Source organism: Phacochoerus africanus, chromosome 8 (assembly GCF_016906955.1).
Source record: "Phacochoerus africanus isolate WHEZ1 chromosome 8, ROS_Pafr_v1, whole genome shotgun sequence".
NCBI classification, from domain to species: Eukaryota; Metazoa; Chordata; class Mammalia; order Artiodactyla; family Suidae; genus Phacochoerus; species Phacochoerus africanus.
In genome coordinates this window covers 118981322-118999252 of record NC_062551.1, presented here as the reverse complement: position 1 = coordinate 118999252, position 17931 = coordinate 118981322, and the positions used below count along the sequence as shown (strand labels likewise).

General features: G+C 39.1%; 1 protein-coding gene across 1 annotated transcript in view; it reads right to left on the bottom strand.

Moving 5' to 3' along the window:
- Window positions 1-17931, bottom strand: part of GALNT1 (polypeptide N-acetylgalactosaminyltransferase 1) — an 82231-nt gene that overhangs the window by 46117 nt on the left and 18183 nt on the right. The window contains exon 4 of the mRNA XM_047794134.1: window positions 10464-10638. Coding sequence (XP_047650090.1) covers window positions 10464-10638 — 175 coding nt within the window. The remainder of the gene's footprint in view (window positions 1-10463; window positions 10639-17931) is intronic.

Here is a 17931-nt window from a genome sequence, read left to right as displayed (position 1 = left end):
ACCCAGACTCTGGATTTCCCATCCTGGTACAGTGGAAACGAATCTGACTAGCATCCGTGAGGATATGGGTTCAATCCCTGGCCTGGTTCAGTGGGTTAAGGATCTGGCATTGCTGTGAGCTGTGGTGTAGGCCAGCAGCTACTGCTCCGATTAGACCCCAAGCCTGGGAATTTCCATATACTGCATGTAGAACTGGAGCTACAGCTGCCCGCCAACACCACAGCCACAGCAACACCAGATCCAAGCCGCGTGTCTTCGACCTATACCACAGCTCACAGCAATGGCAGATCCTTAACACACTGATCGAGGCCAGGGATTAAACCTGTGTCCTCAAGGATGTCAGTCAGATTCAAAGAACTATTAAAAAAAAAGATTATTACAGTGAATTAAAAACACAAAATCCAGCCATTTAGTAGAGATACACCTAAACCAAAACCATACAGATGGCTGAAAGTAAAGAAATAGAAGAAAAAAAAAAAAAAGACACACCAGGAAAATAAAAAACGTTAGACTCAAAGTGATGTGACAATATCAAAACCAAATGGAAAAAATTTAATAAAAAATACGCATACACAATAAATTGTCTTAAATACATCCAGTGATGAAGCCTTGAAAAATAAACCAACAGAATGAATTAGAGAAATCGTCAAATCCATAAAACAGAACAAAACAAAACACCAGGAGTTCCTGCTATGGCACAGTGAGTTAAGAAACTGACTGCAGCAGCTTGGGTCACTGCAGAGGTGCAGGTTTGACCCTCAGCCAGGTGGGTTAAATGATCTGGCATTGCTGCAGTTGTGGCATAGGCTGCAGCTGTGGCTTGGGTTCAATTCCTGGCCTAGGAACTTCCATATGTCATAAGTTCAGCCATTAAGAGAAAGGAAGGAAGGAAGGAAGGAAGGAAGGAAGGAAGGAAGGAAGAGGCATTAGGACAATGTTATTTTCAACTGCAAAGGAAACGCTTTTTAAAAAACTGCATACATTTTAGATCACAAAGGAGGTTTCCATACATTTCAAAAAAGGTCATCTTTATATACAGATTATCTAGGAGTCAATAAAAAAAATGATAAAATCAAAAGGCAAAAAAAGTACATAGAAGTTTTTAAATGTACTAAGTCATCTTGGGTTAAACAGAAATCAAATGGAAATTATAAACTACATATAAATGAATAAGGATGAAAGTACTACATATAAAACTAGCAGGAGGCAGTGAAATGATTCATAGATATATATTCAGTCTTTAATAAATTTATTAGAAAACAAAAATATTTTTAATTAGGTTAAGCATTTAACTAAATGAGACAACAGATTAAACACAAAATAGAAAAAAAGATAATTATAGAAAACAAATGTCTAAAACTTAGATAAACAAAAGGAGAAGCTACTTCTCTTTTAAAACTTAAAAACTGCAAACCACTGGCAAGAATGTCTAAGGGTGAAGTTCCTGTCGTGGCTCAGTGGTTAACGAACCCGACTAGGAACTATGAGGTTGCGGGCTCAATCCCTGGCCTCGCTCAATGGGTTAAGGATCCGGCACTGCTGTGAGCTGTGGTGTAGGTCGCAGATGCGGCTCGGTTCCCACATCTGTGGGAAGGCCAGCAGCTACAGCTCCAATCAGACCCCTAGCCTGGAAAACTCCATATGCTGTGGGTGCAGCCCTAGAAAAGACAAAAAAAAAAAAGTCTAAGGGAAAAAGAGAAAAGAAACAAATACTATTAGAATTGAGAGTAGATAACTTAATTATAGATCGAGTGAAAATGTTTTAAAATCATAAAGTACTAAAGATAATGCTACGAACAAACAACAAAAAGCCTAAGCCTTCCAGGTCATTGTGAACTACCCAATTTTTTTTTTTTTTGTCTTTTTGTCTTTTAGGGCCACACCAGAGGCATACGGAGGTTCCCAGGCTTGGGGTGGAACTGGAGCTACGGCTGCCCACCAACACCACAGCAACACCAGATCCAAGCTGTCATCTGCAACCTACACCACAGCTCATAGCAATGGCAGATCCTTAACACAGTGAGCGAGGCCAGGGATTAAACCTACCTCCTCTTGGATACCAGTCGGATTTGTTTCCGCTGAGCCACAAAAGGAACTCCTGTGAATTACCCAAATTCTAATTGTGATCTGGCATGTTGTACTATGTGCCATTTTTTACAAAAGAAAAAGAAAATGTTTCCCAGATTTCATGATCTCTCCAGCTATCTGCCCCATTTCTCTTCTTCCAACGACTACAACTCAAAAGCACTGCTATACTTGCTGTCTCCACTGCTTCCCCTCCCACTTTGTTTCTCCCACTTTTTTCAAGTTGATTTTATACCAAGCATAACAGAGTACGCAAAAGACAGATTTAGAGCAAATGAGTTACCACACAGCAGACACTCAAGCAATCATGACTCAAGTGAAGAAACAGTTCACTGCCAGCCCCTCCCAAGTCCCTCTTGCTCTTTTCTTCCCTCTGCCAAAGGTGACCAGTCACTACCCTAATATTAATGTCAGTTTTTAAAAAATTTTTATTAGTTATTTATAATATTCTATAAATTTCTGCTGTACAGCAAAGTGACCCAGTTATACATATATATATATATATATATATACATACACACATTCTTTTTCTCACATTATCCTCCATCATGTTCCATCACAAGGGACTAGATATAGTTCCCCGTGCTATACAGCAGGATCTCATTGCTTATAGATTCCAAATGCAATAGTTTACATCTACTAACCCCAAACTCCCAATCCATCCCACTCCCTTCCTTTCCCCTTTGGCAACCACAAGTCTGTTCTCCATGTTCATGAGTTTGTTTCTTTTCTGTAAACAGGTTCATTTGCAATGTCAGTTTTGATTTGCCTGTATTTGACCTTCCCGGAGGCATGCAGCTTTCGTACATTTTTACTGTTATAATGATGAATATACCACATTCTACTGTTGATAGACACTTAAGGCATTTTACTTTGGAGTCAATATAGGTGGTACTGCTGTAATCATTTTTTTTTTTTTTTGTCTCCTAATGCATATGTGCATGTATTTCTTTTAGGTATGCCTAGAAGTAGATCTGCTAGGCCATGAAGTGTGTTAATATTTGTGTCAGTAAACAAAGTTTTTTTTTTTTTCTTGTCTTTAGTCCTTTTATGGCCACATCCGTGGCACATGAAGGGTCCCAGGCTAGGGGTCTAATTGGAGCTGTTGTTGCCAGCCTAAGTCAGAGCCACAGCAAGGCCATATCTGAGCCGCATCTTCGATCTACACCACAGCTCATGGCAATGAGGGATCCTTAACCCACTGAGTGAGACCAGGGATCGATTCTGCATCCTCATGGATCCTAGTTTCTGCGCACCACAACGGGAACTCCCCAATACTCACAGGTTTTTCAAATGTGGGTGTACAAATTTAAACCCCAACAGTGTTTGAGAATATTAAGTGGTATTTCACTGTGGTTCTGCTATTCTGATTACAAATGAGGCTGAGCATCCTGCCGCATGTGTATTGGTCATTTGGATAATCTGTTCTGTGAAGTTCAAATCTCTCACCTGTTTTTCAACTGGACTGTCCATCTTTTTCTTATGGATATATAGGAGTTCTTAATACAATCTGGATCTGAGCACTTTGCTGGTTCTGAGTATCAAAAATATCTCTTCCGTGACTTGCCTTTTCAATACATTTTTTTGTTTCACTTTTTTAATGGACAGAAAGTCTTTAATATAGCCCAATTTATTAAACTTTTCCTTCATTTTTGAGCACTGTGTTCTGCTTAAGAAACTTTTCCCTATCCCAAGGTCATAAAAATATTCTTCTACGTTATCATCTATGCTTTATTGCTTTGCCTTCATATTTATATCTGTAATACACATGAAACTGATTTTTCTACATGGTGTGAGGTAAAGGTTTCCTTCAATTTTGTATCTTAATTATTATATCAGGTTGATCCAGCACTTTTTACTATTTCCTTTAGATCATCCTTCTCCTCCTGTTAACGCAGTTCCACCTTGGTCCTAAACAAAGGGTCCAAATAGCATGGGACTGGTTGTAAACTCCTATTCTGTTCCCCTGATGTGTTTGTCAATCCTTGCAATAATACTACACTAAATTAATATAGTTTTCTAAGAAATCTTGATAACTATTACTGCAAATCCTTCTACCTTAATCTTCTACAAGAATGTCTGGCTCTCTAGGGCTTTGCATTTCCAGTTACATTTGAGAATAAATTTCTCAAACTACATACACACCCACACACACACGTGGCTGACTGGGAATGTGCTAAATCTATAAATCAATTTGGAGAGAACCAACATTTTTATATTAAGCCATCAACTCATGAAAATGGGATATTTCTCCATTTGTTTAGTATCAATTTCTCTCAATAGTATTTTAGAATTTACACAGAAGATAGTATCCTATATTTGATATTTTCTGACTGCATTTTAGGTAGTAGTAAACTGACACAGAAATACAATTGATTTTTGTTATAAATATTTACCTTAAAATCATCAACCTTGCTAAACACTGATTCTAATCATTTATTGTAATTCTTTTGGATTGGATTTTCATCATACACAACCATGTCAACTGCAAATAACAGGTTTTAATTCTTCCTTTCCAATCCATATTATTTCTTTTTCTTGTCTCCTTAGTCCAGCTAAGACCTCCAGCATAACACTGAACATGGAATAATGAAGTAGCATCATCTGTGTCATGTTCCATATCTCTAAGAGAAATCTTTCAAAATCATTTTTAAATAAGGACATTCACTGTGAAGCAGTTTTGTTTTGTTTTTCTGCAGATACCTCTTATCAGATTAAAGAAGTTTCTTTCTGCTACTAGTCTGCTAGGAGTTTTTATCATAACCGGTGATGAATTTTATGAAATCCTTTTTCTGTATCTACTGAAATGATCACATAATTTATCTTCTTTTTTCCCATTTGTGTGGTTAAGGATGTGGCGTTGCCATGAGCTGTGGTGTAGGTTGCAGACGCAGCTTGGATCCCGCGTTGCTGTGGGCTGTGGCGTAGGCCGGTGGCTACAGCTCTGATTCGACCCCTAGCCTGGGAACCTCCATATGCCGTGGGAGCGGCCCTAGAAAAGGCAAAAAAATAAACATTAAAAAAAATAAAAGGAGTTCCTGTTGTGGCGCAGTGGTTAATGAATCCGACTAGGAACCATGAGGTTTCAGGTTCGGCCCCTGGCCTTGCTCAGTGGGTTGAGGATACAGCGTTGCCGTGAGCTGTGGTGTAGGTTGCAGATGCGGCTCAGATCCTGCGTTGCTTTGGCTCTGGCGCAGGCCGGCGGCTACAGCTCTGATTCAACCCCTAGTCTGGGAACCTCCATATGCCGCGGGAGCAGCCCTAGAAATGGCAAAAAGATTTAAAAATAAATAAATAAATAAAAGTTGCAGAAGAATATATACCTATGCTGTACTAATATCTGCTGTTAAAACATGAAACTATAACTATGTATTATTTAAATAAATAGAAATATGTACAGTAATGATAAATATAAAAATCAGACCTGTTGTTAGAGAGGAATGAAATATAATGAGAGGAATGAAATACAAATGGTTTCAAAAGTAGCTGAAAAGTCTTATTGCTGAAAACAAAATATGAGGAGAATATGGCAACTTATTAAGAGCCAATAAAGTTGGTAGTTGGTATAAAGGTTATCTCCTGTTCCAAAAAATAAAATTTCTGAGAGCTCACTAGTGAAAGATGGAAAACACAAAAGAAAAATACTTCATGATAAATATTTTAAAGCATATTTATTTATTTATTTATTTATTTGTCTTTCTGTCTTTTTAGGGCTGCGCCCACAGCATAGGGAAGTTCTCAGGTAAAGGGTCGAATCAGAGCTATAGCTGCCAGCCTACACCACAGCCGCTGCAACGCCAGATCCGAGCAGCGTCTGCGACCTACAGCACAGCTCACGGCAATGCCAAATCCTTAAACCACTGAGTGAGGCCAGGGATCGAACCTGAAACCTCAAGGTTCCTGGTCGGATTCGTTTCCACTGAGCCACGATGGGAACTCCTAAAGCATATTTTTAAGTGATAAATTATCATGTGTGTCTTTGAGGCTATGATGAAACAAAAAATCAGGGAATTCACTCAATTTATGTAACAAAAAGATTTACACTTCATTTAGTAGATACACACCAAACTATAAGAGGATAAATACAAGTACAAAGAGTAATATTTACGTTAGAATATTCTGTTTACAAAATTTTATTTAACTGAAACAAAATGTGTATTAGCCTTAGAACTACTAATTACTAGTTATAGAATTATAACAAAGTTACTGAAAACACCTGAAAAAATATAAAACCATTAGTCTTAAAAATTATAAGCAAATTCCACAACTTCATCAAAATCATCTAAAAAGCTTATCTGAGAAAAGAGAATTCTAGTAAAAATAAATAAAATAAATAGAATTCTACTAAACACACGATTTCAATCTATTTTCAGATTTTAATCTAGCATTAAAATCAAGTTAAGAACATGAGAAAAATAACATTCAGCAACTGGGTAGGGAAAGAAGGAAATTAAAGGTCAGAGCACCTAGATTCAAATCTGATTCAATTACCCTGGGCTACTGCAATGTCTCTGAGGCACTTAACAGCAGCCTGCCTCATGGGACTGGTGACTGATAATTTTTTAAACCAAAGGTAAACTTACTTTTAAAGCTAGAAAGATGAAAATGCTATTGTAGGCCAAATATCTCACGAATATTTGAGAATTAAAAAGTAAACTGCAGGGTTTGGTGTCTATATTTTTAAGAAGTCAGAAAGCAAAGGCAAGACTTAATAATAAAAAAATTTCACAACTAGAAAATCCAAGAGAAGAGCTGAAAGATGGTGTAGGATTTCTCCATGGAGGTAGAACACAAAGACAAAAAAAGATAATTTGGTTGGGGGGGAGGTGGCGGAGGGGAGGATTAAGAGAACTGATGCAGGCAGTCCAAAGGCTGGCTACTAGGAGTTTCAATGAGAAGAAACAGACTGACAGGACATACAATAGGCCTGTCCAATGATTATACACACAACTGGCAAGACCTCACACTTTACCACAAGCACACAACTTACTTCAAGGATGTTGGTACAAAATGCCTTTAACCGACCAATCAAAAGGAAAGAGAGGGAACAGGAACACAATCAGGGGCATCACAGTGATACAAACAGCAAAATGCAGGTTCTAGAAACATATAAGACACTCTATCTGGTCTTTAAATAATAAAGTATACAGGAAAAAAGAAGAGGTAACCATAAGAGACTTGAGAAAGGAGTTCTCTTGCGGTGCAGCGGGTTAGGATCTGGTATTGTTACTGCTGTGGGTGCGGATTTGACCCCTGACCTGGGAACTTCCACATACTGTAGGTGCAGCCAAAATAAATAGATAATTTTAAAAAATTATTTTAAATAGAGACTTGAGAGAGATCTCTGCTAGTTGCAATGTATGCATCTTATTTGCTTCCTAATACAAACACTATCAAAAAAAAGGAAAATATATGACATAAATAGGAAAATTTACATACTACTGTGTATTTCATGTTATCAAGGAATCACTGTTAATACTTGGTGGGGGGTTGGTATTGCGGTTTTTCTTTCTTTTTTTGTTCTCTGAGTCCTATCTTTCAGGGACAGATATTGTAATATTTACAAATGGTATGTCTTTGGGGTTGGGGAAATCTGCTTATTTTTTTAATTTATTGAAGTAGAGCTGATTTACAATATTCTGTTAATTTCTGCTGTACAGCAAAGTGATTCAGCTATACTTACACACTCATATATATATTCTTTTCCATTACGGTTTACCACAGGATATCGAATATGGTCCCCTGTATTATACAGTAGGACCTTGTTGTTTATCCATTCTATATATAATCGTTTGCATCTGCTAATGCCAAACTCCCAGTCCATCCCTCCAACTACCTTCCCTCTGCCTTGGCAACTGTAAATCTGTTCTCTACGTCTGTGAGTCTGTTTCTGTTTTGTAGATAAGTTCATTTGTGCCATGTTTTAGCGAATCTGCTTCTAATCACACTCACACTCTACAAATTGCATGGGTTTCTCTATAGGGCCACTCCTGTCACGTCAGCTGGTTTACCCCAGAGTCAATGGTTCAAGTGAGAATAAAAGACCAAATTGGAAACCACACTGTACTTTATAGCCTACTCCTAAAAGCAACACCACATCACTTGTACTGTGTTCTGATAGTCATACAGACCAGCCCTAGTACAACACAGGAAGAGATCATACAGAAGAGTGTAAATAGGAGATGGAGACTGTTGCCGGACATCTTAGAGGATATAAATGAGGCTACAAAACTGAACATTTAGGAATTGTTGGAGCAAGGTGACGAATACGTTGGCGTTCATTCCATTATTTCTATTTTTGTACATACTTGAAGTTTTCCATTATAAAAATTTTTTCAAAACTAAAAAAAAAAAAAGCCTAAAAGCATAGAGATGGAGGAGTTCCCTTGTGGTGCAGTGGGTTAAGGATCTGGCATTGTCACTGCAGTGGCTTGGTCACTATTGTAGCTTAGGTTCGATCCCTGGTCCAAACACTTCCATATGCTACAAGTGTGGCCAAAAAAGAAAAAAAAAAAGGCACAGAGATGGAGCAAATAAAATTTTTTTCAGTTCTGAAAAGTTTTCTCATCAAGCCCCAAATCTGGTGCACAAGCATATGTATCATACCATTTAGACACTGATCTTCATAACATGAAGTTGTTCACTGTGCAAAAACTAGTTACTTAAAGGCTACTCATTAATAAAAGCATCTTCAAGAACTATGTAAAAGACTAGAAACAAAATAAACACAATAAAATATGCTGAGCAATGATACATTTAGGGGAATTATTAAAAGTAAAAAAACAACAACAACAACAACAAAAAAAACAAACCTCTACCATAAACAGTAGTAGTTAAGGTTCTTTTTAATGCAGACATGACTGAATTTTAACTGTAGACTTCCCCAAGGAGTCCAGCTCTCTTCAGTAATTCTTAAATTACTCAGGAAAAGTACACAATTTATGAAAATCTAAGATTACAATGAAGCTTCTCTTGACAGACCTCCACTTAACCAATGTGCTCTCCCACTCCTAGTTTCATTTTTACCTGCACAATATTCAACGGTTATCTTAGTGTAACTTATTCACAGCCATGCCCTATAATGAACTATGATAACTTTTGCCTTCTCCAAACAAATTTTTTAAGTTTCCCCTGGATTGTTTGGGGCTTTTTCCTTTCCTTTTTTTTTTTTTTTTTTTTTCCTCTTTTGAGGGCCACACCCGTGGCATATGGAGGTTCCCAGGCTAGGGGACAAATTGGAGCTGCAGCTGCTGGCCTACACCACAGCCACAGCAATGCGGGGTCTGAGACATGTCTGCAACCTACATCACAGCTCATGGCAACGCCAGATCCTTAACCCACTGAGTGAGGTGAGGGATCAAACCTGCCTTAGTTTTTTTTTTTTTTGGTGATGATTTTCTATATACATATTACTAATTCAATCCCACACACCCCATCAGTTCCCTTGCTTTTTACTGGGCTTGTTGTCCTCTAGTTCGTATACCTCATATTACCTTTTCCATATGGAGCAACTGGGCCTCTTCTCCTGTTGACAGGAGTATACGTTGGTACGACCATCTTGAAAAATGTCTGGCAGCACGTGCTAATGCTATTTAAGTGTATACCCTACTCCTTTTCTCAACATATAATAAATAGAAATGAGAGCTAAATTCCCCTAAAACCATGTATAGGAATGTCACAATAGGTTTATTTTAATAGTCAAAAAGGGGAAACAACCCAAATATCAATGTGTAAATAAACTATGATATATTCATACAAGTCACACTGCAATGGAAAAGAATAAATCTCTGATATATGCAACAATATCAATCTCAAAGACACAAAAGAAAAATACAGTATGGAACAATTTATAAAAAGTTCAAAGAAAGACAAAGCTATTCAATGTTTAGAGATCAAAACAATGGCTTCCCCTGAGGGTGGGAGTACTGACTGGAAAGGAACATCACAGAACTTTCAGGGGTGATGGAAATGTTCTATAACTTGATCTGGATGGTGGTTAGACACGTACATACATTAAAAATTCAGTAATCTATATGCTTATGACTGCATACCTCACTGTTTTAAACTACACACAACTTAAAACCACTTTTTTAAAACATTAATTATGCAAGTGTTCCAGTAATAATGAAGTTTAAAATCCCTACTAATCTATCAAGATAAATAATTATGTTCCAAAACCTAAAATGCATAGTCCCAATGATCACTAGAATTTGAGGTACTGTTTCATCAGTATTTAATTATTTCTTAAGTAGGGTAAGTAGTAACTTAGTGATGTAACATCACTTTAGAACAGTCAGCACCAAAGTGCAATTTATTGGGAATTCAGAACATACTTTTCATTCAAATTAAATTGTAGCAGAACCACACTAGGTACTTACCCTTCTAACCGAACATCTGGTAAAGATCTGTTGAGTGCAATCATCTCACTTGCCATTAAATTGAACTGATTGATTTTAAACATCTCTTTCATCTTTTCTTGGTCCTCTTTAGGAATGACGACTGGTTTCCCCATTTCTCCAGGACCTTCATGAGGCTTTTGTACTGGCTCTAGAACTAAGAACAAGGAGGAAACTTTACTAATGTTAATTTTATAGCAATTGATTCAAATTCCTGTTTAATAACACTTGGGTTTAAACTATGCCTTCAACAACCAGAGCCATTTCTGAGCCCAAACTCTCCCAGTCTGTAACACCACCTAGGGCTGCCCTGTCCTTCACTTTCACACCACATCCTGACTCGAGATCTCCTCACTTTGTGCCATGCACTCGAATCACTGCATGGCCTTAGGACTTCCATCTCTAAAATATCATTACCACATTAGCCTCCCTAAGGCATTAATAAGCCTTTGTTGTGTTATTCCCATGGTCTCCTGGAGTCCAACTTCTCTAGTAGAGAATTTAGTCTAACACTCTCAACCTACCACCTGCTGGGCTCGCCACCTTCCACCCCACCTCCACCTCCACCTCCCAATTCTCATCTTTCAGTCAAACAGCACCCACTACTTTCCTCCATGTGCCTCACAGGTTCTTGCGCTGGTGCTTTTGCTCACTCTGGTCCCTTTCCTTGGCATCTCCTTCCCACCTCTACCTCTGCAATAACCCATACTTGTCCTTCAAGGCCCAGCTTCTCCCCTGCAGCTTTTCTAAATCTCTCTTTATAGTGATCACGTACTGCTCTTAACTATCACATCATTTCATCCAGGACTCTATGTCTCTAATCAATAGTTCTTTCTTACTATAATGATTCTAAACTCATCTATGACACCTCTCCTAACTAGACCTGATCTCTTTTCTTAGTCAAAGGTTTGTGTTCATCCATGTACCTTTGGTGTTGTGTTAGGCATTTTATAACTATATGCTAAATTAATATGTGAGCAAAACTGTTATTCAAAACAAGTCAAAATGAAACAGTAGACAAGGGTAGACATTATTATAAGCACGATGCATCAAGAAAGATAATTCTAATTAGAAGTAATGTTACCTCTTAATATACAGTTGTCCCTCAGCATCCGTGGAGGACAGGTTCCAAGACAGCCCCTGCCCACCCTGTGGATACCACAACCCACAGATGTGCAAGCCCCTTATATAAAACGGTGTGGTACAGCCAGCTGACTCTCCAAATAACTTACGGATATGGAGGGCTGGCTGTATACATTAAAAACAGTGATATTTCTGATCAGCAATTCCCAAAGTTTGTTTCTTGTTATGTGCTTTTGAGATGTTAAAAAGTGTTTCAAGAAAAACAGGTTCTAGAATATATTAAACTTGGGGCAGGGGGAAGGTGTGTTAAACAAAGATGGGTAGCGAATGCAGTGAGAGTAAGAGTGAGGTAAAAGGAGATCCCACTGTGGCTTAGTGGGTTAAGAACCCAACACAATAACCATGAGAATGCAGGTTCAATCCCTGGCCTCACTCAAATGACTTAAGGATCTAGCATTGCCACAAGCTGGAGCACAGGTCGCAGATGCGGCTCAGATCCAGCATTGCTATGGCTGTAGTTGTAGTGTAGGCCTGCAGCTGCAGCTCCAATTTGACCCCTAGCCTAGGAACTTCCATATGCCGTGGGTGCAGCACTAAAATGAAAAAATAAAACAAAAATAAGGAAATAACTTTTAAAATTATGAGAAACTCTTGTGATACAATTTTAAAAAACAAATCTTGCCAAATGTTTATCAAGCAAGTAAGCTCTTTAAATATGAGAATTTCTTAAAATTCTCAGTGACAAAAATTCTCAATGATAAGTGTAATAAAAACTGTTAAGTACAGAAGTATAAGGCCCATACAAGTCTTAAAAACCTTAAAAACCACAAATTATAAAACGTTCAGAGTCAATTCTACTTACTTACCTGTCTCTGAAAATAAAGAGCAAGGAACAGATATGGGGCAGGGACAGTCAGGGGTCAACATAAAGCAGCAAAGTTCTTCTGTGAGTGGCATGGGCAACATAAAGAGTAGGTGGGAGACATCTAGTGGTCCTGATTATAAACATCCTTCAGTTATCTGAACCCTATTTAAGTATAAGATGATGCTTTGAAGAAAAGTTAAAATGAAAGTTAAGTTACACAGAACACCATCTATAACATATCTTTGCTGGGGGTGGGGTTGGGGAGTAGATCCCAGATCTGATCGAGCCTCTGAAGCTACCCACCAATTTACAGGAAATATAGGGGACAGAGGACACGATTAAAAAAAAAAAAAAAATTAAAGAGATGTAAATCCTGACTGTGGGAAACTGAAGAGAAACAACCCAATTTCTTCTTTTTCAAAAACCAAAAAAGTGGGGTTAGGAAGATAAAGAGAAAGGGGTATCCATGTATCTGTGCCACAGACTAGCTCTGAGCTGACAACAGCTGAAGCCAGATGATGCATATATGGAAGATCAATTTTCTATTTTCTCTACTTTTGTTTATGTTTGAAATTTTCCATGGGGGTTGGAGGAGCATGAATGAGCACTCAAGAAGTTCTTACTATAAGAACCAGAAAGTATAAACTTGATTGCTTATAGCCTAAGAGACTTCAAGACCATAAAGTTAAAAACTTGCCCCATTCATGTGGCCTTGAGGTCTTAAAGAATTGGGCAAAACTGTACACATATAGAATCCTCCTGACTGCAACATTTTATAAATTTGATCACCTGGTACTTATTAATCATCTTAACATTTAGTATAATGCCCACTATTATATATACTTTGACCTTCTGATACACCTGAGATTCAGAGCCACCTTTAAAATGACCATTAATCAAAAGTTAGGAGTTCCCGTCGTGGCGCAGTGGTTAATGAATCCGACTAGGAAGCATGAGGTTGAGGGTTCGGTCCCTGCCCTTGCTCAGTGGGTTAACGATTCGGCGTTGCTGTGAGCTGTGGTGTAGGTTGCAGACGCGGCTCGGATCCCGAGTTGCTGTGGCTCTGGCGTAGGCCAGTGGCTACAGCTCCGATTCAACCCCTAGCCTGGGAACCTCCATATGCCGCAGGAGCGGCCCGAGAAATGGCAAAAAGACAAAAAATAAATAAATAAGACACCCTTGATGAGTTCCTGTAGTGGAAACCAATCTGAGTAGAAACCATGAGGCTTCGGGTTTGATCCCTGGCTCACTCAGTGGGTTAGGAATCCGGCACTGCCATGAGCTGTAGTGTAGGTCGAAGATGTGGCTCAGATGCCAAGGTGTTGTGGCTGTGGTGTAGGCTGGCAGCTGCAGTTCTGATTTGACCCCTAGCCTGGGAACCTCCATATGCTGCGAGTAGAGCCCTAAAAAGCAAAAAAAAAAAAAAAAAAAAAAAGAAAAGAAAAAAAAAGAAAAAAAAAGGCACCCTCTTGCACACAAGAGTATAAAGAATAGAATTTGGTAAATTTCACCAAATTGGCCTTGTAAAGCAATTCAGAGAAGTTCAGAAATGAGGTCCTTACAGTACGGAAACAACTGCTCTTGAACATCACATCTGCTCAGTGATTTTTTTTGCTTTTTTGTTTGGATTTGGTTTTTCAAATGCCATACAAAATGAAGATCCTGGAGACCTTATGTGTTCTATTAAGAGATCTCCGTTCTTCAAGGTCACTGAAGTATACTTGCTCATTCCACCAACAAGGTTTACATCCTCCATGCCATCACCTACCAATCCACTTCCAACAACTTCAGTGAAAGATCTCTTTTGGGGTACCACAATTCCTCACCAGCCTTAACTACTTCAGGACTCAGACACTACTTGGGATCTCTCAGCTCCCACTGCACTGAAACTTCACATCAGAGAAGATTTTTCAACTATTCTTGCTTGGCATCCACTATCTCCCTTCCCTAAATCATTTCCCCACTCTCACTTCAATCCCTTAAGTCTACATGGAACACAGTTTGTAAATGGATGCTCTAAGGCCCCACTGGAACCGCTGGCATCTCAAAGTCTCTCCCATTAGCTATTAACTCACCTGTTGGCTTACTGCTCAGCCCTTCTCCTATCCTTCCTCTGCTGACCTCCTTCTCAGTCTGTCCCATTCAACACTTGGATGCCTCCAAGGAATTACAAAGCTTCTCCATCCTCTTGTCTCCTCAGCATAGAGGCCCCATCTCCTAGACTTGAATCTGGCTCTCCCCCAGAGCCACTAACCTCTCAACCCTCAACAACGTTCATACTCCTTTTCTCAGGAAGTGATGATGCTCTCATTGCTCCACACTGTTACTTCCAGACCATTTCTCCTTTACTTTGTATTTTTTTACTTTCAGTAAAAGCTATTCCTTTTCTTTTGATGCTCATGCCACTAGTGGTTTTCAAAGCTGTATTATATTACCCTTAGAATTCTCTTCAAGGATAATCCTTTTCTTATAGTTTTGATACCACACTGTCTCATCTACTGATAATTTGCTCTTTCAAGTATTATTTCTTTCCTTTATATTTTAAACCTCTCCCTTAACATACATTAAAAAAATACATATATCCAAGAATTCCCGTTGTGGCTCAGCCGGTTACAAACTAGTATCCCAACTAGTATCCATAAGGATGTGGGTTCAATCCCTGGCCCTGGTCAGTGGGTTAAGGATCTGGCATTGCTGTGAGCTACAGTGTAGGTTGCAGACACAGCTTGGATCCTGTGTGGCTGTGGCCAGCAGCTGCAGCTCTGATTTGACCCCTAGTTTGGTAACTTCCATTTGCTGCAGGTGAGGCTCTAAAAAGCAAAAAAAAAAAAAAAAAAATCCATAGAAAACCCACTTTGGCTCCATTTCTTTTTTTAAACTACTGTACTACCTTTCTGTGTACTGAAGCTTCCTAAAAGCGTAAGAAGATACACAACAGTATAAAAACCCACTGGCACTGAACTGGCACTTGCTAGGGTCACAAGAAACCCCCTATTAGGAAACATAACAGAAACACCTGTTCATCTCAGGTAAGCTCTCTGAACAAACCTCAGTCAAGGATTTCCATGCCCTCACTCCCTCTGGGCTTCTCCTACTGATGTTCTAGAGGCCTGCTATTCTTTGCTGATTCTCCATGACCCTCTCCCACTCTGGCCTGTCTCTTCCAACCGTCCACATGCCCCTGGGCAGATCATAATCACACAACTCCCCACGTGCCACCTCAGCCATGCTCTGCCATAGGACAGCCCTCCCAGCACTGCAACGTTAAATATTCCAAAGGCGGAGCCCCTGCTATGTGGCACAGTGAGTTAAAGTTCCAGTGTTGCTGCAACTGTGGTGTAGGTCGCAGCTGTAGCTTGGATTCGATCCCTGGCCCAGGAACTTCCTTATGCTATGGATGTGGCAAAAACCAAACCAAAACAAAACAAAACTCCAAATGCAACTCATCCTTCCGCCTTCTCATTAAAGCTGCTCTACCTGTGGGGGCCCCACCTCGTATCAATTCATCCAAAGAAGGAGACCTGAGAGTCATCTTAGACTCACTTTCCCGTATGACCCACATTCAATGACTCCGCATACCACGTAAATTCCACTAATTTCATATTTCTCACATACTTCATCTCCTTTTCCCTCCAGTGTCATTTTACCATAGCCCCAAAGAACTCCAAATTTCCCCAGCAGCCTCACAACTGGTCTCTGCTGTCTCACTTTCTTCCAGTACATCAGCCAGGTGACCACAAACTTCCTTCTGAAATCCTGGATCCCATCAGGTTACAGATCCTTCAATGGCATGCCTCAGCTACAAGATGAGGTCCAATACCTTTTAGCATGTCATAAAAGGCCTTCTGTTGTGGCGCCTCCACTAACCTCTGAAGCTTTGTCCCATGCTCTTTCCTCACATGCTCCTACCTACCAACTCTGTTCTCTAACGTGCTTATCTTGCACATGCCTCTCTCCTTTACATGGAAGGTATTCCCCTCACCCGCCAAGCCTAACAAACACCCACTCACCCTGACACAACTCTGCCTGGGCCTTACATCCTTGCTGCACCTTCTCAGATGCTCCATAGTGTTCCTTCCTCCTGCTCTTATGCACGTCTCCAGCAGGCTATCATATTGCTATTTTACCGTTATTCTTTCTCTTCTACTGGATTGGGAGTTCCTCAAACGGAGGAACTTTTTTGTATTGTTGAACTGTGTGTCACTAGCATGCAGCACACTACCCAGCACATATCAGAATTTAAAAGTGTCTTCGCCTACTACATAGGTCCTAGTCTTTCTTACTTTCATCCCTTTGCATTTAAGATAGAACACCATAAACTCCCATTAGAAATGGCAATGAATTAAGGTGGAGTGAGGGGAAAGCTAATCTGCTCTATTTGGGGAAAAGAATATCCTAGTTTCTTACTGGTGAATGGCAATGCCCGCCCTTTGCTTTAAATGTAGATAGAGTTGTAGCTCTAACAACAGTTAAGGAGGCAGTGTCTTATCGCCCAACAAACTTACTAAGCAGCATGGGCATAATGGAAACCAGAAAAGTTAACAAATTAATAGGCTGACCTTGAATAAAAATATATCAAATAAAAACTATGAGAAGGGTGAGTATTAAAAAGTTACTAAAGTCCAGTGTTAGTAATCGAGCCTAATTTTAGGCAAATTTTGCATGAAATAAACAACTGGTTACACAATCCCATTTATAAAAATTACAGAAAGAATGCATACTTACCAATACAAATAAATTTTTTTAGATTATAAATTTTAAGGGACTAGGTACCTTCATTATAAAAGTGCAAAATATTTAAATGTAGCTATTCAAATAAAACAGTAACATTTACCTGTAATTCCTAAACACAGAATTATAGTTTAGCCAGATATTCTATAACTAATCCCAGAGGTCAAAGGCCAGAACAGCTGAATTCCTGACTCACAAGGCAGTTACTTTCACTTTGTTGTTGTTGTTGTTGTTTTAAGGGGCAGCATTTGTTTTTTATTTTAAACACAGAGAGTCTAAAACAATTTTTCAGGTGTCTTCTGCCAAAAGTGTCAGCACTCCCACTCAGGTTCTCTGTATTTGCGTTTCCTTCCTTTTCCATACCAGGTACTACAGTGTTCTCACCACAGCTCCTATTTTATAGCCTGATCTTTTCTAAAGCTCTCCCTCAAAGTGCTAACTGGAGCTATTCACAGCATTAACAACCTCTCCAGACCACATCTACCTAAAATGACTCCTCCCCTTAGGACTGAGGTGGGAAGGCTGGAGAAATCTCTTTGATACCTGATAATGCGATTTTAACACTCCACTCAGCATTATAACATCAGACTAATCTTCTGTACAATTCTGGCAGCTCTAGCTGAGATTCCCTACATTATTTGGTAATATAATTTCTAGAAAATTAACTACATTGAACACTGAACACATATTGAATTTAGCAATTCCATACATAATACTTTAATACTTTTAACTGTTTGAAATATAATCATCACATATAGGAAGCCAGGGAGT